The sequence below is a fragment of the Chenopodium album genome, chromosome 3, assembly GCF_948465745.1.
Source record: "Chenopodium album chromosome 3, dcCheAlbu1.1, whole genome shotgun sequence".
Lineage (NCBI taxonomy): Eukaryota > Viridiplantae > Streptophyta > Magnoliopsida > Caryophyllales > Amaranthaceae > Chenopodium > Chenopodium album.
Window position 1 is genome coordinate 31872397 of NC_137836.1, and position 24149 is coordinate 31896545.

At 36.7% G+C, this 24149-nt stretch overlaps 2 protein-coding genes across 2 annotated transcripts; one reads left to right on the forward strand and one right to left on the reverse strand.

The window, feature by feature from the left end:
• The first annotated feature begins 7240 nt into the window (after positions 1-7240).
• Positions 7241-8116, forward strand: LOC145624991 (uncharacterized). Its single transcript, XM_081678074.1, has 2 exons — positions 7241-7598; positions 7680-8116. The coding sequence occupies exons 1-2, from the start codon at positions 7241-7243 to the stop codon at positions 8114-8116; spliced, it is 795 nt and encodes a 264-aa protein (XP_081534200.1).
• An 8259-nt stretch (positions 8117-16375) lies between these two features.
• Positions 16376-22916, reverse strand: LOC145623928 (uncharacterized). The gene is made up of 5 exons (XM_081676847.1): positions 22646-22916; positions 22357-22498; positions 21761-21806; positions 18256-18507; positions 16376-18136 (listed from the first exon to the last, which is right to left on the reverse strand). Exons 1-5 carry the CDS (start codon positions 22842-22844, stop codon positions 16850-16852), a joined length of 1926 nt encoding a protein of 641 aa, XP_081532973.1. The 5' UTR covers positions 22845-22916; the 3' UTR covers positions 16376-16849.
• Between the last annotated feature and the right edge of the window lie 1233 nt (positions 22917-24149).

Sequence of the window (24149 nt, forward strand, 5' to 3'; positions counted from 1 at the left end):
CTCAATTCTGCCACCAACACCACCACACAGCAACAACCAAACACCTTCCCTTGACACCACCAACAGCCACGACAACAACCATACCTCCAGCAATCACCCCGCAACACCACCGCGCAACAACCAGAACCACCTGACCACGCGCAACCCCTGCTCACCCTCACCTTCAACCACCAATTAACTCCACCTCACCACCGTTCCCAACATCCAACCAATTATCACCCCGCATCACCAATTCGCACAGCAACAGCCCCAAAAATCAGAAAAATTAGCAATTTAATCGGGTTCGGGCAAACCGTTAGTGGTTCGGTCGAAGTTCGAGACAGAGACTTTGTGGGTTTCGTTAATCGAAGAGGAGTGGTCGAACATACCCATGGTTCGACCGAACCAACCCCGTAGTTCGGCCGCACCAACCCACGGTTCGATCGAACCATTTCACGAGCCTCGCACATGATCTTTAATGAGGATCGAACAATGATGATGCAATTGGTGTTGATAGCCATTGATTTAGAGCATTGATTTAATGATAATGGTTGATGATGGTGGTAGGAGAATCGAATCAGAGCAGCCAAGAAGAAAGAAAAAAAACCGTCTGATGTTTTTTTTTTCTTTTGGGGATTTTGGTTGGTTTTGTTTTCTTTTCTTTTTCTTTTTCTTTTATTTTTATTTTCTTTTCCTTTTCCTTTTCTTATTTTTCTTTTCTCTTTTGTTTTCTTTTCTATTTTTATTTTCTTTTTATTTTCCTTTTCTTTCTTTATTTTATTTCCTTCTTTTATTTTTCTATTTTTCCTAGTTTTATTAGCTTAGTATAAATACCCAATTTTGGGGTAATCAGAAGGGGGAAGAACTATCTATTCCTCTCTCTAGTTAGTTTTTAGTTTTAGGTTAGGTTAGGATTAGTCTTCTTTGGTAGAGAGAGAAAGTGAGGTTTTCTTCATTAATGAACTTGGATTTTGAAGAAGGAGCTTATTCAATCCTTTGTAGACCTTCATCTTCAATTAATGAGCAATTTGTTACTCTCTCTCCTCTATTTTTATTTGTTTATTTTGATTATTATTTTAGTTGTTGGTATTGCTTGTTGATCATGTTGATTCTTGATTATTTGTTGATTAATCTTGTTATTATCATGATTAGTGAGTAATTTCCCCATTAAGGGGATGGTTGTGGTGTAGTTGGACCTTGAGCATGTTCTAGGGTTTAGAATTGATTTATTTGTGATTAAAGTCTTTATATGCTTGATATTCTTTAATCTTCTTGCAAGTGCACATTGTTGGTTGATTAAAGGTGAATCTTTTGCTAACAAGAAACGGAAGTTGACTTAGTTAAGGTTCATTACTATCGATTGTTATTTAATAGTACCTCCTAGTATATGGTTCTAATGTGGAAACATAGAGGCTATGTTAGGAGAAGCCAATTGACCCCGGAAGGTGGCTAGATTGGATTTTTAATTTCGATATTCGAGCATGTTTAGTTCATAATTAATTCAATTTCTATGCCTTTGTTTATGTTCAAGTGAATGCTATACCTAAACCATTTCCCTTAATGTTTTATTTCTTGTTTTAGCATTTTTAGACTTTAGTTTATTTATCCCCTATTCCGGACTAGCTTAATTGTCGATAACATTTGGTGGTGTTTACCGTTCTCTGTGGTTCGACCCCTATGCTTGCCTTATACTCGTATTAGGTTTGTTTAGGTTGTATAAATTGTATTTGATCTAGGGATAGACAATTGACGACGCGTTTATTCCCTTGTCAGGTCCCTACATACAACTCTAATTTGTCATGTTTCTATTGGCTAAAATAGTAGGCACAAGTTCCATTAAATTCAATATATTTGACTCCTAATTTTCTCCCATTTTTTTGTTGATGTGTCAAATTTCTAATGGTGTTGTATGTAGAAATAACATACAATGATTGTATGTGTATCAGCTCTCGGTGGATTGTGACATAAAATTCAATAGAGCATTATAAACAACTCCAACTTCTCTCTACTTTCTCTCTCTAGCTTTTCTGATTTTAGGTTTCTAACTTAACCATCGGAGGCGAATATTCCGTCCACTGAATATTCGTGTTTTACAGGTGTTCGAGCCATTTGTCAGAAGAACGTGACCAGTGTCCCAGGGGAAATCACAAAATCACCCAAGGTTTTTTCTTTTTGTTTTTATTTCCCGGCGAAGGGAGAGGGAAGGGAGGAGAGTGGTTTAGGGGCGGGGGGTGATCGGTTGTGTGTGTTTGGGGATTGGGAGGACCGGCTGGCCATTTTCGGAGGGTTAGGGAGGTGACTGACCGGTTTTTGAAAGGAATGGTGTCCTTCGAACAAGTGTATAATTCTGATAGCGGGTTCAGAATTATTAGAAAGCTAATATATTCAGCAAGGTCAAGTGATCGAAATGCCTGGGTGGAGGCCGCTTCCGATCAGTAATATTAATGTATAATTAATATTACAGCTTAATCTTGACTAAACCCTTCGGATCACACCCTAGCAAATATACGAACCGACTCAACGAATTAATTCGGAAGAAATTAATTCGTCGCCCGTGTATTAAATATTTAGACGTCGAAAATTCGAGCTTAGAGCGTCAGAAGTCGAGTCAAATTAATAAAAGACGAGACACGAAAATAATAAATCAACAAGACCAAAATACCCCTAGCATCGGAATGCCCCGAGCAAACCGAGTGTTAGGGGCATTTGGTATAGCATAGTGGCTAGCATGCGCACCAAGCCGAGCCTAGGCTGGCTGGTGCGTGCTAACGCACCAATGCTAGCATCGCATGCTAGCAGCGCTGGCCAACGCGCGCAAGGAGCATCGGCACTCAGCAGCAACCCGCATCCTTGATGCGCGGCTTGCGGGCCGAGTGCACAAGCAGCCCGCACAAGTCGTGCTGGGCTTGCTGGCCAGCAACGCCAAGCAGCCTGCACACTTGTGTTGGGCCTGCTGGCAGCCGCACATGGCAGCCCACCTTGGGTGCCTTGGTGCCCAAGTGTGGTGCCATGTGGATCATTGTAAGAGGAGGCTTGAGGAATGAGGTGGCCGGTTTTTGGAGAGGGAGTGGGGAGCAAGTTTGGTCCCCCCCTCCTCCAAATGGTCCTCACCTAACCTCTCTCATGAGCTTTCCACTTGTTGATTTATTACTAGTTTGATTATTTATTTTATTTTAGCTTTAAAATAAAATGGAAAAATCAAATTCTCCCACATTGATGGGAGATATTTTTCACTCTCTAGTTTTCCCTATAAATACCCAAAGTTGGGGTATTGAGAAAATCACTTGAGTGAGAGTTGAAAAAGGCATCACCATTGTGAAAACCTTTGAACTCATTTAATCACTCGGGTTTTGGTTGGACCTTGCTAACTCCAAGGTAGCGGACCTAAAATGTCGGTGTTCGTCCTTTGTGGGTGAATACCGTTGGAGGCTCGGTATTTTCGGAGCTAAAGCTTTCAAGTAAGAGCCCATTAGGTCGGGCGAAGCACGCGTCAAAGGTAAATTTCGATTTTATCCTTTTATGTTTATTTGTTATGCTTTATGGTTTTATCAATTGCGAGTGGTTCTTTGGGTCGGGGTCGTTTCCGCGGTAAGTTGGACTTACCAAACCCCAACAGTTTTCACGGTGGGGGTTGATTGGGATCTTACGGTGGAGGTGGCTGGGTTTTGACGGTGGAGATGGCTGGGAATTTTCAACTTTTAAATTTTTTTTTATTTTTTAAACATTAGGTGAATCATGTGCTGACATATGGCTTTTTAAAAATTAAAAAAAAACTAAAAAAAAAAAAAAAAAACCTTTTCTGCAGGTAACTAGTTTTTGGGTCTATTGGAGGTAAATTGACCCAATAGTTAGGATTATTAAAAAAATAAACTTTAGTTGGGATTATTAGAATTAAAACGGTAATAATTGGGATTATTAAAGTGTATTTTTCCTACACTATAAATGACTCATGAATTCAAGTCAATGGCTGTAGAATCAAAAACGACAATTAGACAATTCACAATCCATTTATGAATTTTACTAATCATTTTAGCATATCACTTTTTAATTCTCTCATCATAACTAATATCCAATAGTGTGCTTACGGTATTTGAATTTTTTTTTTCTCTCTCTAGAAACGAGAGCTCCCCTCACTAAAAGTGAGTCCTTCCTAGCATTGCTAGAGTTCATCAAGCTTCAAGCTTGGAGGTGCTACATGCATGCAGATTTGTTTCCTCCACTCTGATTTATTTTATTAGGTGGGTAAGATTTTTAATAGCTCCCTCTAGGTAGGAGATGCTGCAATCTTTTGCTTCTGATTTGGATTAGCTTCCTTATTTTCCTTTGTCCAAGAGTATTTCTTAGTTTTACAAAAAACTCCTCGGCTCCTGATTAAAGGCTAGAGCCTTTCTCATTCTTTTTCTCTTCTCAAGAAAGCTGAGCCGCCCCTGCTGTTCATGCAACCAATACAATCACAGCATTAATTGCTCTGAATTTATGCTAAGGTAGTAGGTATAGCTAGAGACGGCTATTCTCTATTTAGTGTTTATTCTCCCAATCTTCCTGTTCCCCACGCTCAAACCTCTCATTTTCCCAAGAACTTCTGGTTTGAGTATAAATGGGAAGGAAGTTGCAGCAAGAATAACTTAACTTCTCATTCCTTTTCTCTGTCTTTTTCTCCCCTTGTCTTCTCTGTTTATTCTCTTCTTAACTCCTTCTCATTCATTCTTTTGTCTTTAATATGAGTAATAGCAGTAAGTCACCTAATGCTCTTAATGAGCATGAATTCAGGGATCTAAGAGGGGGACCTCTAATCCCCAACCCTCCAGATTTCGATGTAGAAAACATCAATATAAATTTCAATTTGAGCGTGATAGGGCTGTTTGTAGGACCTTGTCCCCCCTGCTTCTTTGGTGCAACAAATAGTGAATGTGAGGTGGATAAGGAGTGGGGAAATAAGGGTCTACATATCGGGACCCTATTTCTTCTTTGAGTGCAGTAGAAGTGAAGATCAACATGCGTTGATTCGGGTTGGTACTGCAACTATTGACGGAAGGCTCATTAACTTCAGGCAACATCAAATTTAGTACGTACCACACCAAATGAGTTTCTCTCTAACAAGGCTATGGGTCAGAGTGTACGGGCTTCCTCTAGCCTATCTCACGCAAAGTTGGGCAAGGCAGATTTTCAGGCACGTAGGCTACATTGAGGAGTTAGACCTTGAAGGGGAAGGCCTACCATTGCAAGCCGAACTCGGGGCTAGGGTTCTCGTGGACCTGTCGATGCCACTAATTTCGGGGTGTTTCATACCCCTTGAAGGTAATAAGGTCATCTGGGTATATTTGCTATATGAAGGGCTTTACAAATTTTGTAAAAGCTGCGGGTGTGCTGGACATGGCACATCCCGCTGTCGGCTGCATCCAATAGTAGCAAGAAGGAGAGTTCGGAGAAGGCTTGATGATGTGGAGGCCGACGGGATAAGAGTGCTCTATGGGCCGAGGGAATACCCGTTTTACTCCAATTTCATTCGCTGGTTACCTGACTGGTATCGCTTCCGCAACACAAGGGTGGATTTGAGGCATCACAACCACCCCGAGGACGACCCTATTTACGGTAGGGTTCTAAGGGAAGAAGTGTTCGAAGCGGAGCACCCTTTTGAGGGGCACTCTTTGTCCCCGGAAAGTAATGAAAGTGATAGGTTTCACTCAGGGAATGAAGAATGTTATCTCTGGCAGAGGATATCAACCAGTTTAAAGGGTTCAGGGTCTCGAGGAGATCCCCCTCCATTTCTCATCTTTTCTTCGTCGATGATGCTATGTTGTTCTTCAAAGCAAATGAAGGGGCCTGTAGGAGTATTAGGGACATCCTGCATAGGTTTGGCTCTGCCTCAGGCCAGCAATTGAACCTGCAAAAATCGTTTGTCAAGTTTTCTCCGGGTGTAGATAATGGCATAAAGCAAGGGCTAAGAAGGATTTTAGCAATGGTTGAAACAGACAATATGGGGATTCATTTGGGAGCCCTGATTGATATCCAAGGAAAGAAAAGGTACTTCTTCCAGTATCTAGTGGATAAAGTTTCTGAGAAAATTATGTCTTGGGCCCCCCTACGTCTGTCACAAGCTGCTAAACTAGTCCTCATTAATGTGGTTTTGGTAAGTATTTCATCTCATGTTATGAAATGCCTTAAACTACCACAAAGCATCGCCAACAAGCTTGACTCTCTAATCACAAGGTTGTGGTTGTCCAATAATGGAAACAGAGGCATGCACTGGGTAAGTAAGACTGTCACCCAATTCCTCAAAAGTATGGGAGGGCTAGGAATTAGAGGGACTACAAATCTAAATGATTCCCTCCTGTTCAAACAAGCAACATGGATGCATCTAAATCCGCAGTTGCTTTTGTCAAGGGTGCACAGAGGAATGCAACCCTGTGGAATTTGCTCAATTTCTATGCCCTATGTCCGGAGAGGGATCCCTTCGATGGGAAGATCAAGTATACAGAAGGTCACAGACGTGTTCAAGAAGGGGTTTGCTTGGAAAACTGGTAATGGGGATATGATTAAGGCCATAAGCATGCCATGGGTCAATGGAGAGGCACCAATCGTTAACTCCGGGCAAACTCTCACTACAAGAAAATAACCTTTTCGTAGCGATTATTTTAACCTTTAGTATCGATTGTAATTGCAACAAAAAGCTTTCCCAACGAATGGTCATTCGATACAATATCCCCCGTTGCCTTAGCCTTTAGTAGTGGTTTTCAATATTTCTGGGGTTGGCGTCAATAATCGATATGAAACTACATCCAATCGTGGTGATTATTGTAGCGATTACAATTGCTATAAATGTTTAACTCATTTTCTTAAAAAAAAAAAAAAAAAAAAAAAAAAAAAAAAAAAAATGTATTATCTTTACAAGATTCGAACATGCATTCTCAAACTCTTATATTAAATGTTTCACCAATAAGCTATGACATATTTTATGTATTCTTTGTCAAACAATATTTATATATCTAGTGTTGAAAAGGCTTTTCGTATCAATTTTTAGGATTTAGTGGCGATTGTAAATGATACGATTTCTCAAAATTATATAAATGTGTAAAAATAGAGTGGATATGTATTATTATGTTTTCCGTATCGATTTTTTATGGGAAAACCATGGCGATTGTAAAGTGATACGACTTCCTTAATTATTTCACAAACATACTTGCATATTGTAGCGAATGTACCATTGCTACGAAATAATCGCTACGAAAAGACATTTTTCTTGTAGTGTCTAGGGGCTGCAATGAATTGGAAGGTAAGTGAGTTTATTGACAGTGCAACAGGTACCTGGAAGACGGGGAAGGTTAGAGAATATTTTGATTGGGAAAGTGCAAGGGTTATCTTAGCAATGGAACTTCCTTCTACAAGTAAGGATGACTTCATTTACTGGAAGTTCCACCCATCAGGAAGATATACAATAAAGACAAGATACTTTTGCCTCATGAAAGAAGAGAAATCAGCCCGAGATGTGATCCCTAGTGAAAAGGATCAGGAGTTTGTAAAGCTAATTTGGAGAATGAATATCCAACCAAAATGGAAGATTTTCCTGTGGAAGCTTTATCATGATGGAATTGCAGTAAAGGAGAATTTAGCCAGAAGGGGTATCCAAATTGATAATATATGTGGGTACTGCGGGGTGGCTCCTGAAGATAGTTAACACTTGTTCAGATTCTGTATTCTAGCAAAAAAGGCATGGGGAAAGAGCCCCCTTGTTATTTGCTCTGATTCTACTGGGTTCAATTTGTTGAGGAATTGGATCCAATCATTTATCCTGTTGTTCAATAGCGAGGATGGTAAGCACAGTAACCGTATTGTTCTGTTTATTGCAACACTATGGGGTCTATGGAGAACGAGGAACGAGAGAAGCTTCAATGGTACGACTGGAGGAGCAAGTTCAGTTGAGGAATTTATTAACCAAGCAATGAGTGATCATGAGACTTTCACTCATAATGAAGAGCGACACCATAATGATGCAGGAAAAGAAAGGGATGACCCTGCTCTTCCACCTGGCTTTATTTATGTTCAGTTGGGACAAGAAAAAGAGGGGTTTGAAAACTTCTTGGTTGAAGTGGATGGCTCTTGGGATAAAAAGACAAAGAGGGCAGGGATCGGATGGTAAGTCGTGGGAAATGGAGAGGAAATGAACTCAAATGATGGAGGAAGGCATGGAGACGCGAACTCAGTACTACAATGTGAAGCTTGGGCATGCTTGGAAGCCATGAAATGAGCTCGTACAAAGTGCAAACAAGGACTCCTCATCCTCTCGGATTCAATCTCCCTCATTAACAATCTTCAAAACCAACAAGGTAAGGATATTGAGATTTCGTGGACGGTAAAGGAAATAAAGGAAATGGGTGCTTCTTTCAAAAGATGCACCATCCTAAAGGTCGCGAGAGATCAAGTCAAAATGGCAAACGATATTGCTAAAAACTGCCGCTTAAATACGCTTAGTTATGTTTAGATTTGTTTGTTCCTTTGCTAAAAACTGCCGCTTAAATAGGCTTAGTTATGTTTAGATTTGTTAAAAAAAAAAAAAAAAAAAAAAAAAAAAAAAAAAAAAGCATATCACTTTCTTCCTGCAATTATTGACAATGGTACGATCCAATGACTTAAATCATGTAAAAGTAACTTCGTTTAAGAAGAATTTCAATGCAAACAAAGCTAAATTTTAATAATTAAGAATATAGCAGCAGCTAGAACATGGAGCAATTACTAAAAACCCTCAGTTAGCTAATTTAACACTATAATTTATAAATCATATGTTCAAAGAATTTAACACTAGCGCCTGTGATTCAAAATCATCACATTATAGCAAACAAAAATCCTAATTTTTACTATTCAAGATCTAATTTAACAAACGTAACTATTAATTCAAAAATTGAAAATCAAAATCATAAACTCGCCTTCTGCCATTGTTAGCTTGAAACCCGCAGTCGCTGGTAAAAATTGGTTTTATTTAAAGATCAAAAGTGATTTTATTTATTTAAAGATCAAAAGTGATTTTATTTATTTAAAGATAAGGTACAAGAAAATAAGACAAGTCTTCTTACAAGACGGTGGCCTAATATACCTTGTAAAAATTAAACAAAATTGCTATATAGAAAAGGGTCAATACCTTCATATATCAATTTAGAATAGCCTAGAGAAGCGGCATAAACAGGAGAAAAAAAAAATGTTTGAAATTTGTACACCATTATATATAATCAGGTATACAACCATATATGTTCATTATAATGCCACAAAGTAAAAGAGGACTAAGATTTCATTTCATATGAGCAGCATGCCTTCAGGATATCTTCAATAGGTGGATCATCCCCAGCTTCTTTATCCTGATTTGCACAGTTTGACACAATTAAATGTTATAACGACTTCCACAAAAGAAAATGTCATTACAATACTAACATTTTGCCCTTTTGGGTGTGTTTTCATTTGAGCATTCAGGCTCTCATTTAGAGTCATTTCAACTCTAATGATTGTGCCTGATCACTTGATCACATTCTGACATGTGCTATCATGTTCATTTCATTTTAACAATAACATTTCATTTTAGACAAAACCAAGGAAACAATTTCATAACATTTTGTTTTTGTTTGCAAGCTGCTAACATGTCTATTAATCAATAAGTTCTAACCTTATGAATATATGAAATATTGGTTTTACCAGGACCGGCTACTATGATTCCTCCCTGCTGCCTGAAAAAAGAAATGTTCAAGGTATATTTGTAAGAGTTGAACATAGATGACATAAACTAATACGAGTAATAACTTTCCTTGTCCAACAAGTTTTATTTATAGAAGTTTTACACAAAATACATCAGATACTTCTATGTACCATGATATTTCAGCATCAACGAAAAATACTAAGATTTCTGCAAACCAAAACATTAAAAGCCATTGTTTAGAGTTTACATAACTTTAGTCCCAGAGCACCAAATTAAACTTCAATTGAGAGTAATACAAAAATTAGGACTCAGTTAGATGAGCAAAATGCTGAGATAAATACCATTTTAAGTAAAAATAGACCAATACTGTAAATAAAAATAGAAAGACACTGAAGGTTACGCCAAATTAATATGGAGATTTGAGGCAAGTTATAGGTTAGTTTTGTAGACTTCTTGGAGAGAACTGAAATATTAAAAAATCCTATATCTATGACCCTAAAAACTAATTTAATGTTTGTACACCTGATGAGAAATCACCTAGGAAGAAACAGTCACGATGAATTTCTGCTTGGGGTTACTGATGTGGATGGTAGATCAGTATATCAAGTTTTAAATTACAGTTTTTAAGCAGCTCAAAACATTTCCTTGTGGAAATTCTTAGGCCTTTCTCAACCAGGGAAGTAAATTTTGGTTGATAGCATTCTGGTTGCCATGGCATCTTTATCTTGTCAATTATCTTGGAACCAAGGAAAATTTCAAATTTGTCAGCACTTTTGAAATTTGGGCAGGCTTCATCAGGCGATATATTGCAAAACTACTAGAGGAAGAAACCTCTCTTGGAGAAGCACATAGATCAGGGTGGGTTAGGCTTACAAAAAGTCTTATTCCTCAATGTGGCAATGATTCTAACACACATGAATGATGTATACTGAGCATGGCCTTTTAGGTCAGCAGAATATTTAGCAAAGTGCAAAAGAAGATTCTTATTTGGCTCACGAGTAAGGCGTAGCCTCTAGCTTGTGGTGATCCAAAAGTCTGAGAAAAATTAGTTTAGTGGAGGGATCTTAGCTATAGTAGATGAAAGAATACAAAATACATAGATCAAGAATGAAAATATAGATTTCAAGAACAGGCGTTCGAATAATACCGTTGATATACCTGATTAGGCTTCACAGCAGATGAAGCCGGATATAACCTGGATTAAGGATATGGTGTGGAACTAGATTGTATATGAAATCGTTCAAGATATCTTGGTGGCCAGAATATACTGGAAATTAATGTCCAAAATTTTTCTGAATTAAAAAAGACGCCAGACAGGGAATGGAAAATGCACTATAACATCGAGTTATATGTATATACAGAATCTTGGGCGTGGAAATGGAAGGGTGAAATGGTTTCGATGTTGATATAGGAATGAAATCATCTTTATGAACCAGCAATGCATTACTTGATTTCCTTTTAGAATTATAGAGATTTCTAGTGAAGCTGAACTGATGTAGGGGAGGGTGAACCAGAATAGTCATATGCCCACCATTTTGCCAGGAGAAGGCTCAAGCACAGAAGAGGCTCTGCAGGACTTGCATTAAAAGCATGGAGCCTTGGGATTTGATCCATTCAGAAGGATGAAAGTGAACAGGTCATACTAAAAAGTGTTGCTACATGCCAATTTTTTTTTTAAAAAAAGGATAGGGTTAATAGAGGGGGGGGGGGGGGGGGCCGGGGGGAGGGGGAGGATATAACGCACTCAACTAACAATAAAATGATGCTATGCAAGAATATAATTTATGACTTTCACTTTCATGGATTTATTTGAGAAGCAGAGATGACAAGGGAAATAATTAGGAAAGTTCTCAAAATATGTGATAAATTAGGCAAAAAATAAATGAATTTCATTAGTTCATAATTGGAGTAATACTTTGGCAACTTAGCCTTGCTTCACCCTTTTCCTTTTTCTTCTACAAATAACATCACCAAGTATCTAGCTGGATTGGGTTATGACGCAGAGTTAATAGAGTATATGAAAATATTGTTTGTAAGAGAATAGACTTAAAGACAGAACAATAAGGAAGTTATGGCAAGAGGAAAAGATGGTCTAAAATGACGATACCAATATATTATTAGCACTTAGCAAATAGATTCTGACAATAACAAAGTATCAATCATGCTTGCAAATTGCAATGGTGATCGGATTTATCAGAATCTTAGCCTTTCTAATATATAGAAGATATTGTATGACAGTGTGTGCTGAAGGCAATTGATCACTGGTTTCCCCATTTCTTGCGGTGCTTGCATCTCAAAGGTAATTTTTTTTTGTAAAGTTGTGCTAGCAAGGGAAGTTGGTTTAGCAGATTTTCCAATATCCTCACAGGAAATGGATATTATACAACTTACACACGGATCCATTACATGTAATAGACAATTATGCATTCATGATGGAAAAAAAAGGCCACATACCAGCCACCTCTAGACACAGTGTCTTTCTGAAATGATAGCCCCCAGTCTTGCCTGTATCCTTCCATGTATAACTGAATTATCTTCAACCCTGCCTGTATCATCATTCATCAAATTTAACTCAGAATTTTGCAAATAGAGACATTAAGCCTATATGACATCTGTTTAAAACCTTGGGGGTAAACGTGGTTGAGGCCCCAGAAACAAAATTCAGTGCACCATATGATGAATGATTTGGATCTGCATAAACTTCTGAAAAAAATAATAACAGAACTAAGTTAGGTTCATGGAACAGGAAATAATTTTTGAAAAGTCTAAATGAAATAATTATCGAAGTAAATTAAATAGCCATATCCTGATTTACCTGTGGCTAGACAAAGAACATTTTTCAGAAACATTTAAAGAACCAAGAAGCATGGGTAAGTAAGAATAAAAAATTAATTGAATTATATAATATTCATATCATACAAGACCATACAACAACAACAAAGCCTTAGTCCCTAGGTTGCACGAAAACGGGAAACGGAAACAGAAACGAGAAATTGGGGAATTGGGGGGAAACGAAAATTATTAAATTATGAAAATTATTAAATTATGAGAAACGGGGAAACGAAATAATAAATAAATAAATAAATAAATAAATAAAGATATTTTCTTAATATAAACTACCAATTGATTAAGGACCAAACTTTTTCTCTTTTCTAATACAATGTCCCACCGTCATTTATCTTTCTCTTCTTCCCCAGCAATAAGAATATATATGCACACAATTCAAGATCATCAATTGCGAATAAAAACTAAAATTGTTCATCATAATAACACAAAATAGTTTAGGCTTTTCCTCCAACTTCTAATCTTTTACAAACGGCCATACTAGAGTCACGCAGATGAACGATAACGATGACGATGACGGTAAATTCTAGCTTTCCCCTTTTTTTCTCAAATCAAAACAAAAATAAACCCCAAATCACCGAGGTTTAAGTGCTTTTTTAAAAGGGAAACGCTTTTTAATACCCTTCCCAAGGTTTCCAAACTTTCAAATGGTGTGAGACGTTTTACAAAGCCAGGAAACTTTCAAATGCGTTTCAATACGTAAAACGTTTCCGAAATGTTTCGGAAATGATACGTCGATGATTTTTCACATTTCCGTGCATCATAGCTTAGTCCCAAAATGATTGGGGTTGGCTCACATGAATCGTCATAAGGTTTTGGCACACAGAGAATAAAGGACATGGCAAGATAACCAAGGGGTATAAAGTGGGAAAAAGAAAAAGCATCCAAGTAAAATTAAAGAGATTTTTAAGAGTACAAAGAACAATTTTAAGAAGCTTTTAAAGGAGTTTTAGAAACGTGTGAGTAAAAAACATAATGGCTTGAAAAAACTTTAGCAAAAGAAACCAATAACTTATATAAACACGAATTGAGAAAAATAATAAAAGCAAATGCTAACATAAAATAAACAAAAGTATATAAATATATTTATGACACGTCGTTGACGTGACTTTTCTCCCTCCACACAGCGCTATTCCACACCACATATTCCTCAATCCCCAAAGCACTCATATCAGTCTCAATCACCCTCTTCCATGTTTTATTATGTCTTCCCCTACTACCCCTCGTGATCCCAACACTTTGGAACTTTTCAAGCCTACTAGAGCCAAGCCACCTTAAGCGATTCTCCTTTATTTTGTACTCAATCAATGTAACCCCTACTCTTTTCCTAATTATTTCACTTCTCATTCCTCAACCGGTCCAACCAGTCCTTTCTTACTTGGCCACTCATCCATCACAACATACGCATCTCCGCCACATCCATCTTATGAATGTTGCAATGCTTTATAGCCCAACAACATACTATACCATATAACAAAGCAGGCCTATTGTCTTTCAGTAAACTAACCCTTCAATCGTCGGAATCACATAAAACCCCGTCGCACTCTTCCACTTCAACCACCCCCTTAGATCCTATGAGCTACATCTCCATCCTTTTCAATAATAGATCCTACATATACTAGACCAAATGATAAAAAAAGAAATAAAAAATAAAAAGAAAAAAAAAAGTTTCGGTCAGAGAATAAAAGCTATGTTTAAGTCAGAAAAAATAAGTTAATATCATATCACATTAGAAAAAATAACTAAAATTCTAATAAGACAATTTTACAGCAGACTTGTTAAGATGATGATTATGATATAATAGTCCATGTCTTTGAGATAGGGAAGTGGGCAGCAGATGTAGTGTCGGATTTTAGGGTTGTGTGATGAATATATTGGTGGGTGAGATTGTGGTTGATGCTCTACTGGGTCTAAATTTCTTGAAGAAAGCTTCAAAGAGCCAGCGGTTGATGGACAAAGTAGGAGCTCACAATGGGCTATCCGCAGTTGGGATAAGGCATGAACATGGGCTTGTAGGATAAGTGATGAGGTGCATGAATGCATGAGTTGGCACATGCATATACATGTAACTATATTGCTCCAAAGGAAAAATGAAAAGAAAAATATAACAAATTGAAGGTAGTGCGTTTGAAGTCTAACTAATTGATATTTATATAGATATCAAAAGGGGCTAGTATTTAGAACACTAAGAGAGAAATCAACCCTAAGACTCAAAGTGAGTTCAAAGACCTGAATGACAGTAAGAACTCCTCTAGTCTAATCTAAATATATACAGAAGTTTAGGAACTGTTTTTGTCTCAGGAATACAAGAAAAAAAAAGTTCCAATGAAACTATTGACAAGAATGACAACAGCCCTCTTCAATTCTTCAGTGACCAATGAACGCAACCAACCTGCACTCAATGTTGTTGTTGATCATCCTACTTGGATATCGACAATTAAGCAATATACAAGGGATGAAATTGGGTCCATCTTGAACAGATAACCCTAAGATAAAATTTAAGGTGCCCATTCACCAAGATTCAAAGTGAAACATCAATAAAACAGGCCCAACTCCACTTTCATCATATTACACTTAACCTTTCTAGCTCTGAAAGTCTGAAAACTTGACCAAAACGTAATTTATGCTTTACAAATAGAAGATAGAGGTCCATCAGAATCTCCAGAATATTTCTGAGTTCCTTATTGTGCATCAGTCACATTTCACATACTGCGCTGCCAAGCCATTGGCTTCAAATGAGACTAAAAGTATTTCTTAATCAAGAGGTGGCATCATACATCTAATACATCAATTTTATCTTGCCCAACAAAGGTTTCTACAGATTAATCATTATTCAGAATTACAATTGTGTGAAGAACAACTGCGGTATCTCTACAAATGTTTTTCTTTAGCTAGGAGTGAAATTACAGGAATCATTTATTATATAACAGTGAGATTTCAAAGTATTACTCATTTGAGTTTAACCAATTTTATTGTAAAAGACCCAACTACCAAACATTATTAGCTTCTATTGTTTTAATATCATTTGACAGCATGGTTTTGAGCTTGAACACTGTTATGTCAGTTTCACATTTCTCCCTCTCTTATTGGTATCAATTTTATCACATTATTAGATTATGATACCTTTTGTGAAAAACATCATTACCGACCAGCCCATAAAGTGAGTGGAGAACTTTAAGCCCCACCAGCAATTTTTAAGCCTTTTGCCACAGCTACTACATAAACTTTACCTCAGTAATGAGGTGTTATCTCCTCTGGAACCATAATGCTTAAAATTGAACCAAGTTCAAATCAGATTAACACCATCCCCCAACCAAAATAAACAAATAAAGAGTACCTCATTCCCTGAATGAGACTAACATAACTCCAAATCTCAGAAGCAGAAAGAGAAAAAAAAACAGAACCTCCTCCAAATGTGGTCTGCTCATAAAAAGCTTTGGCCTGCATAATAAGTCTAGTTAGTGCAATGTGAGTGAAATCCAAATCAGAATAACAAAGTACAAAGAGATTGTGCAAAATACCTGATCAATGTTTCCTGGTCCAATTAAAATAAGTGCTACACCAGCTGCATCCATTTGTTCCTACCAAATTTCATAAAAGCTTTAGCAACTAAAGACCATGTAGTAAATTCTCATGGTCATCTTTTCAAGAAGAGCAAAATAAAGGAACATTAAGATGGATATAAACAGTTTAAACTTATGACTTAAATGGATAAGGGAATAACAGATTCGAACCAAGTGTTGGGCATACTAGTCATCGGGAAGACCAAAGATGGTCTCTCAATATCCATTCAAGAATTTCTAAGAATATATGCCATTTAAAAGAAATAAATTGACACAAGTAGAAAACATTCTAATCACGGATCATCCATCACCAAGCAAAGCAACGTAAATATTCAATCATCTATTTAAGATCAAATAAGTACTGTTACACGTGACTGAAGTTTGAGAACAATATAATAGGAAAATATGAAGTCCTCATAAAGATACAATAATAGGAAAAAAAAACTAATTAAATAAATAACAGGGCCCTAGAAGAAGATAATCACATCCTACTAGCAACTCCTTCAGTCCCAAACCCAAATATTTCTCAGAAACAAGTCTGAAGCTAAAATGTCTTTCGGTGATGCTTTGTAAGAAAACACAGTAGCTCAGTACCCTAAACCTCGAGTAAGATCATTCCCTGGGGCAGGGGATAACTTTAAAGCTATACAAGCTTCAAATTTTAATACAATGTTGATTTTGCCTCATAGTTTGCCTTCTGAAAAATTTCGAAATTTTTATGTCGTGAACGGTGTCCCAGTCCCTAAGTAATCACATGTTTTAATATCAAGCCTGTTTCTGATCTTCAATTCTTAATGTTGCAGTGCAAGATTGAACCTTTTGGAATTCCCAGCGGTGGATTGCGACAAGAAAAATTATCAACGGTAAATAGCTCCCACTTTTTGATACCGCACTTATCTAAAGCACTATCTAATCTAGGTCCTTCCGCCTCACTAGGGAATCGTCCATCTGGACTAACAAGAACTGCCCCTGTGTACGATTGTCCTGCAACTCGAGCAGCTCCGTGATAATGAAACAATCCCCAGCTAAGATCATCAACAACATCCACAATTGTCCAGGACTCATTTGAGACAACACCATTGTCCAAAACGCTGAAGAAGAATTTACCTGGAACTGGGCCTCTCTTCACCCGATATTTTCTCCTTCTCCACACAATTTTTCCATCCAAGGTTTTGACTTGAAATATTGGCTCGTACCAAAAAGAACCTTTGGCCTTTCCCCTATAGAAGAGTTGGTACTGACATGGAAATTGATCATAAGCAGGATTTTGTCCTGCCACAACACGCCAACTCCAATCCATACTCCCTAGCCAGCCAACAAAGAGATCTTCAGCAGTCTCATGGCACAGTTCAGATCCTCGAAACTTGGCCATAGGAGGTACATATGGCTTGTCAGGAATTTTGGCATCTAGTTGCAAACAATTATGTTTTTGTAATACACAAAGGGAAAATGCTTCAAGCTGTGGACTTTCATACGAAGCAATGCAGCGATAATTGCATACCTGATCCACAGGACTGCACTTATTCAAGCATTGAAGGGCATTCCTACAAGCAGAGTCTAACAAGCAATTCAGAATCTGGGGCCCGCAGTTTTTTACCATGCAACTTAGTGTAGAAAACCCCTTTGATCTCAAATTCTTCAAAACAGAAACTGGCTTTAAATAAGCATTGATTATGACCAATAAGGAAAATCTAATGTCATCGGAATTATGTCGTTCCCATGCTTCAGTAACAGTTTTCACTACTTCAGTTTTCTCATTCACTTTCTTAGATTCTGAAAGGCCTGTTAATATGTCAAGCATCTTCCCTTCGTTTCCATTGCTAACAGGGGAGCCTCCTAGTTTATTCACTAACACAGTAGAGGACTCAAAACATATAACATTTGGGACGTTATGAGCATGATTCTGAATCCACTTTACTGATTCTTGAATGGTTACAGAAACAACCAACAGTATATCAGCATGCATAAGCTCCTTCTTAAGGTTTTCAGCCATACTTTCACTGGATTGACAGAGACTATCACTAAATACAAGCATTTCAATTTCTTCATCAACCCACTTCAATCTTTCTGCCTGCTCAAAGATTAGATGGGAAGAAAATTTAATCCAATTGTGCAACATCCTTCAAAGAAAGCAGGCCTTGTGCCACACTCAGAATCCAAGTATTAATATAATCATTCCAAATTACTTACAGTGTGAAGCAGAACATCTTGCCAAGGAGCAGATTTAAGAGGACTGATGCTGCCATCTTCACAAATGCTCACTATTTTTACAGGAAGCGGTGGTGACACTTCCTCCTGTAGCTCTGAATCAGGCACCCAACATCTATTACCACTCTGATTAATTGTTCGAGTTTGAGCTGATGAAATTGAAATTTTACCAACCAATTCACTCCAACTGGCATTTGGTTTAGCAAAACATATGGTATTGCAACTTCTGGATCTCTGTGATATACTGACATGATAAGTAATTGGTAAAAAACAAAGCCCAAGTTATACCCAACAATCATAAGGATTTTTTCTGTAAATGGGCTTCCCGTCAGTGGTCTAAGGAGAATATCAATTTGAGCTAAATTGGTGGAACTAAAAATTCCTTTCGGGTTTTTCTTATATTTGGAAGTGAAGGCGGGAGATGGTGAGAGGAAGAAATTACATTAACATGAAATAAATTTTATCAATCATGAAAAATACATGTCATTAGTTCACTAAATCAAATAGAGCACACAAGAAAAGAGAGGCCATGGTATTCATTAGTCCTGGTTTGTTTGTATATTAATTATTGTAAAAAACATGCACCAAGTTAATGCTGTTACTGTAGTTTGTTAGTTTGCTTCCACCATACATTTGTCAGTATAGATAGCAACAGCTGGATAGAGTCTTGTACATGAAGTGATTCAGCAAAATATATCCATTTCATTCATACACAAATGAAAAGATTGTTCTGTTTTAGAGAAATACATAATTAATTACATTAGCTATGAAACCTTTCTTTGACAACAGCACAAAGAGCCATAACTCACTTTTTAAAAGCATGTTCACATACTTAATGTTCCCATTGAAACCCCCCATATACGCTATATCACACATTCTTACCTACTGGCCAATGGCCAAAGCAACTTCTAGTAACAATCAGAATACATGACTGACTTAACTGATGTGCTATATGTTCTCAATTTCAAATACAATTTGTAGGCTAGCAAATAAACAAAGCCAATAAATTGCAGCCTTATTTTTCATTGGGCCCAACAAGAAGCCTTTCTCTTCGGTAAAGCAGAAGATTGGTTTTATTATTACCCACGCTGGAAAAAGGTTCCAAAAACTGAATTCTTGTGATGTTTCTGATTTTATTGCTACTATAATACATTTACCGATTCCAGAAGTGAGAGCCAGCCGTATCCCACTTTGTCACTAAAAAAATTTTGCTGTTCTGTGGCACATGATATTAACCTTTTTATGAATTTAATGTTCTATTAATGAAATTGCAATATAAGAAAAGACCAGTTGTTCATTACATGTTCCTTGTAATGTTTTGTACTGGGAAATGTAACACTCATCACCTTTTCTATGTAGAAATTTTCTTTAAAAAAAAAAAAATTAATTAAAAAAAAAAAAGCTTTGAGCTTGTTTAGTTTTACATATGATGAGTTTATGATATTCCAGAACATGTAAGTTATGGTATTTTCTGCCTATAATAAAAGAAGTCACTGACTTGGACACATCTTTTGACTATCAAAAGTGCAGCTTTTAGTCCTATTAAAATCGTTTTCCACGTTTCATTCACCCAGTTTCAAGTAAAAGTCAATATTGTAAGATCTAAGGTCATTGAACAAGGATAAAACCAGGGAACCGTCACTTTTCTTTTATTTTTTTCCACTTGACAGGGATTTGCATAAATCCAGTTGCAGAAACCAGCTTTATTTGGCAAAAACATTTCCTATTGAGTCGTTCTTTAAAATTAAAAGACAAACCATCGTATAGTCAACTTGATTAGTTTAGGAAGTTTATTTATGTTATTTTCGTAACAATATAAGTAGACTACCTGTGTCTTGTCTTCTCTTTGCTTATCCATCAGGGAAAAACATTTCACCAACTCAGAACAAAAAACAATAAACTTCTAAACCTCGAGTAATTCCATTACTATTAGTCAAGTACATGAGCTAACTCAGTATAAGAAAGCATCCCAAATCCATCTCTACAAAAAGCTATGGCCAAGATGTTGGAAGCTTAAAATCCCACCAAATATGGACCTGATTTCCCCCAAAAAGAAATCTCAAAGACTTTACATCCACAGAGTAAACTGAAACAAATGGCTGTTGAAAGATGCAAAAAAATAGAAATTATCTTGAAAGTAAGGGTTGAACTACATGAGGAATTTTCTCAGAACTCTTCAAGTTAGAGGGAATATGATTGTTACAGAAACACAAACAGGGCCAAAATATACATCATTGAATATAAGGTGAATGCGAAAGTACCAGCAGGTCTTTCAGGCTCAGCTAGTCCAATATAATAAAAAAGCTAAGATAATCCATGTAAGGCTTTGAAACAAATAATACAACAATTGTACTTCAAAATTTCAGTTTTCCTCATTTCCTTCAACTACACTCAGGCTAAGGATGTCAACTCTAGACCTATAATTCCTTGTGCGGCCAAAAACCAGCAACTAGTTAACTATAACAAACATATAGTGTAGCACAAAGCAATGAGGAATTAGTGGTTGAAATCACTAATTTCAAACAGATGGCTCAAGGAACTCGCTATTGTCTGGCTGATCTTGTTTCTCTTCATTTTTGAAATCTTTCGGGTTGACACCGAAATTTTGTTAATTTTTAGGTGTTAAATATATGTAAATTAGGAGATAATATCAATAAATATAAGATATTATCTTCAAGATCTCGTAGAATATTTGATTATTATCTTGTTAACTACTCTACGACTCTATGTACAAGAGGGTCGAATCTAGAGTTTAATTAGGCTCAGATGGAATAAGTCACAAAGACCCCATCTCATCCGGTCGTCGTTTCTAGGTTTAAGGAGGCTCAAATGGATTAAGTCACAAAGACTCCATCTCCTCCCTACTACCAAACATTGTAGGTACATAGAATGGAATAAGCCAACAAGGCCTCGTACTACAAACAAATATCAAACCCTAGCCCTTTAGAGAGAGGAATCAAGAGATCTACGAGAGTAAATTATCAATGAAATAATTGCTTCTGTATATTTTCTTGCCTCTTTAATTGTATATTGCAGATTTGCAGGTTTGAATTTTTATGGTTTACACTTCGATCCAAGTGCCAAGAAGAAAAACCCTATTTTCCACAATAAACAAAAGATACAATGTCCTACAGGCACTTCATTAGTGATAAATAAATTTTTTTGCTGGCGGCCTAATCAGCAAACACATACCCCTGAGTGTTGCTCAGATATGTTACAAGAGAGTTGAGGGAAATTATATATGGACAATATGGTTTACACCCCGAGGATCTAGATTGAGGAGGGTGTTAAACAGCAAACTTGAAACAGCATCTATGACCGCTATTTAATCTAAAGATTATATGGTAGTTTTTGCCTTTTGGGGCTTCTATACAATCCACTGCTGAGATAGTCTAGTTCTGTTGTCATATACACACATTCTTTGTAATGGAAATTCATCAATAAGGAATCTAATATTTTCAGCAAATGCAAGGCCATGTCATGTTACCTTCTTGGAAGCAAGATAATCTGCACGCTTGCGGCAAAACACACATCTGCAACCAACCAACAAATATAAGAACAGGCTTTCACATGCAACGGAAAGAAGCATTACATTTTTATTTATTTTTTCAAATAGTACTTTATCCATCCTGATTTGAAACTCCCGAATAAAAAGTCAAAATTAAGAAGTCGAAAATTGTGATCATTGATAATCTCTATCTAAAGCAAGCTACGAAGGACACTGATATCATGCCCCCAATACTTTAGTAATCTAGCTATTCGGCATTTAAAATTCAACCCGAAAACATGAACTGCTCTTCTGTTAAGCACTCTAACTCTAACCCTTGCTTGCCACCTTATTTTCTTAACTTTTGAGTATCGTTTTTGCATATTAATTACTATACTCAACATTGTAGGTACATAGATAGTTCATGAATGTTGCAAGCAATTTGGAAAAAAAATATATACACAATATCTACAGTAAGATAGCATAATCCACATACATAATAAAAATTCAAGTTTTAAAAGAAATAAATTCGCAAGATGAAAAAAAAAAAAAAGAAAAGAAAAAAAAATAAACAAATAAATAAATAAATAAAATACCCAAAATGCCGAGCAAAAGCAACCACAGCTTTCCTATCCTTCCATAAATCAGAAATTGGAATTCCATTTCCATTCAAATCAAAAACTAGAGCTTTATCCAACAAAGAGAGATTGCTTTCACTACCAACGAGTGCCCCAACTCCTGCCACAGATCAATATTTAAAATATGTAAATATCCTTTAAAAATAACAATTTAAATTGGTTAAATTTGTTTAAATTCATCAAATTCGACCCAAAATTCCAAGAAACATAAAATAATCAAATTTAAAAAAATAAAAAAAATAAAAACCTTGGGAGCTAGAAAAGGCGGGAACAGTGAGAAGGGTTCGACGGGAAGAAGGCTTGGATTGAGTGAGGGGTTGGTATAAAGGGGAGATGCCATTGATAATAGAGATTTGAGCTTGTTTTTTTAGGAAGATTGGTGAAGTGTAATTTGTGATTTTATTTGCTTGAATTGAAAGTGAGGGTGTGGTAGTTGAGAGCGCCATGTTAGAGTCTCTCGGTAGTGATAAATCAATTTTAGTACTTGTATTTTATTAACTGCGATATGATGGAACATCCGTTTAGCGTAGGGGTGTCAATTCGGGTAAACGGTTCAGTTTTGGGTTGGATTTATCGGTTTCAGGTTATAATGGGTCGGGTTTAAACGGTTTAAAATAAACAACTAGTCGGTTCGGATTGGTTTTGAAAACTATTGGGTCGGTTCAGTTTGGTTATATTTATTGCGGTTTCTATTCGGATCGGGTCTTAATCAGATCGGGTAGTAATCGGTTCGAGTCATAATCAGTTTGAGTTGAACTGGGTCGGTTTGAAAACAGGTTTTTCCAGTTTATAGCGGGTTTCGGTTCAAAATAGATCGAGTCTTAATCGGATCGGGTTGTTATCGATTCGGGTCATAATCAGTTTGGGTTGATCTGGGTCGGTTTGAAAACGGGTTTCAGTTTGAAAACAGATCGGGTGAAATTGGTTTGGGTCATTATCGGTTCAGTTCATAATCGGTCTGGGTTGAAATATGTCGGTTTGGAAACAGGTTTTGGTTCAAAACTAATTAGGTAAATCAAGCCGTGTCAATATCGGTTTAGGTCATGATCGGTTCGGGTTTATAGCGGGTTTCAGTTCAAAATAGCTGGGCTAAAACCGGGCAGGGTCATTATTGGTTCTAGAAATAATCGATTTTGGGTTAAATTGAAATTGGGTCATAAATAATATCGGCTTAAAATATGTTCTTATCATTATCGAGTTTGGTTAATTAGATAATTTACAAGAACAGGTTAGGTTGTAATTGGTCTAATCATAAACACGTTAGGGTAATTGGGCAGCAAGTTAGAAGGGGTTTAGTCATAAACTCACAATTAATAGGGGTCACAAAGCAAATTGGGTTGATTGAATAGTGCCATAGTAAATTAAACAAATAAGTTCACTAATGCTATAATCGAGTCAAGTTATAAAGTATTGGGTTTATTAAGTCATTCATGAATTCAAATCGGATCGAAATCAAATAGAGACTTAAACAAGTTTGAATGGATATATAGATATCAAATTAGAACAAGTCGAGTCATAAACACATTGGGTTAACTATTATGACTATATGAGTCATTAATAAAATGGATTGATATAATAATGAGCAAAAGTGAGTCATTTGAACCAACTCAATTCATAATCGAGTTGTGTCACACGCTGTCATACAATATGTATCATATCGAGTCAAAATCAAGAAATGACTATACATGTTAAGTTGTTCAGTTAATGAATTTGAATCAGTAAGGTTATAATTGGTCGGATCATAAATACGC

Bases quoted from the DNA above. Each gene is read 5' to 3' on its own strand.
- LOC145624991 (XM_081678074.1), top strand. From the start codon at position 7,241: ATGAATTGGAAGGTAAGTGAGTTTATTGACAGTGCAACAGGTACCTGG. The intron at 7,599-7,679 runs GTATCCAAATTG...TCTGTATTCTAG, and splicing joins GGAGAATTTAGCCAGAAGGG to CAAAAAAGGCATGGGGAAAG.
- LOC145623928 (XM_081676847.1), bottom strand. From the start codon at position 22,844: ATGGCGCTCTCAACTACCACACCCTCACTTTCAATTCAAGCAAATAAA. The intron at 22,499-22,645 runs GTTTTTATTTTT...GATCTGTGGCAG, and splicing joins CGCCTTTTCTAGCTCCCAAG to GAGTTGGGGCACTCGTTGGT. The intron at 21,807-22,356 runs GTATTTTATTTA...GGTTGGTTGCAG, and splicing joins GCTTTTGCTCGGCATTTTGG to ATGTGTGTTTTGCCGCAAGC.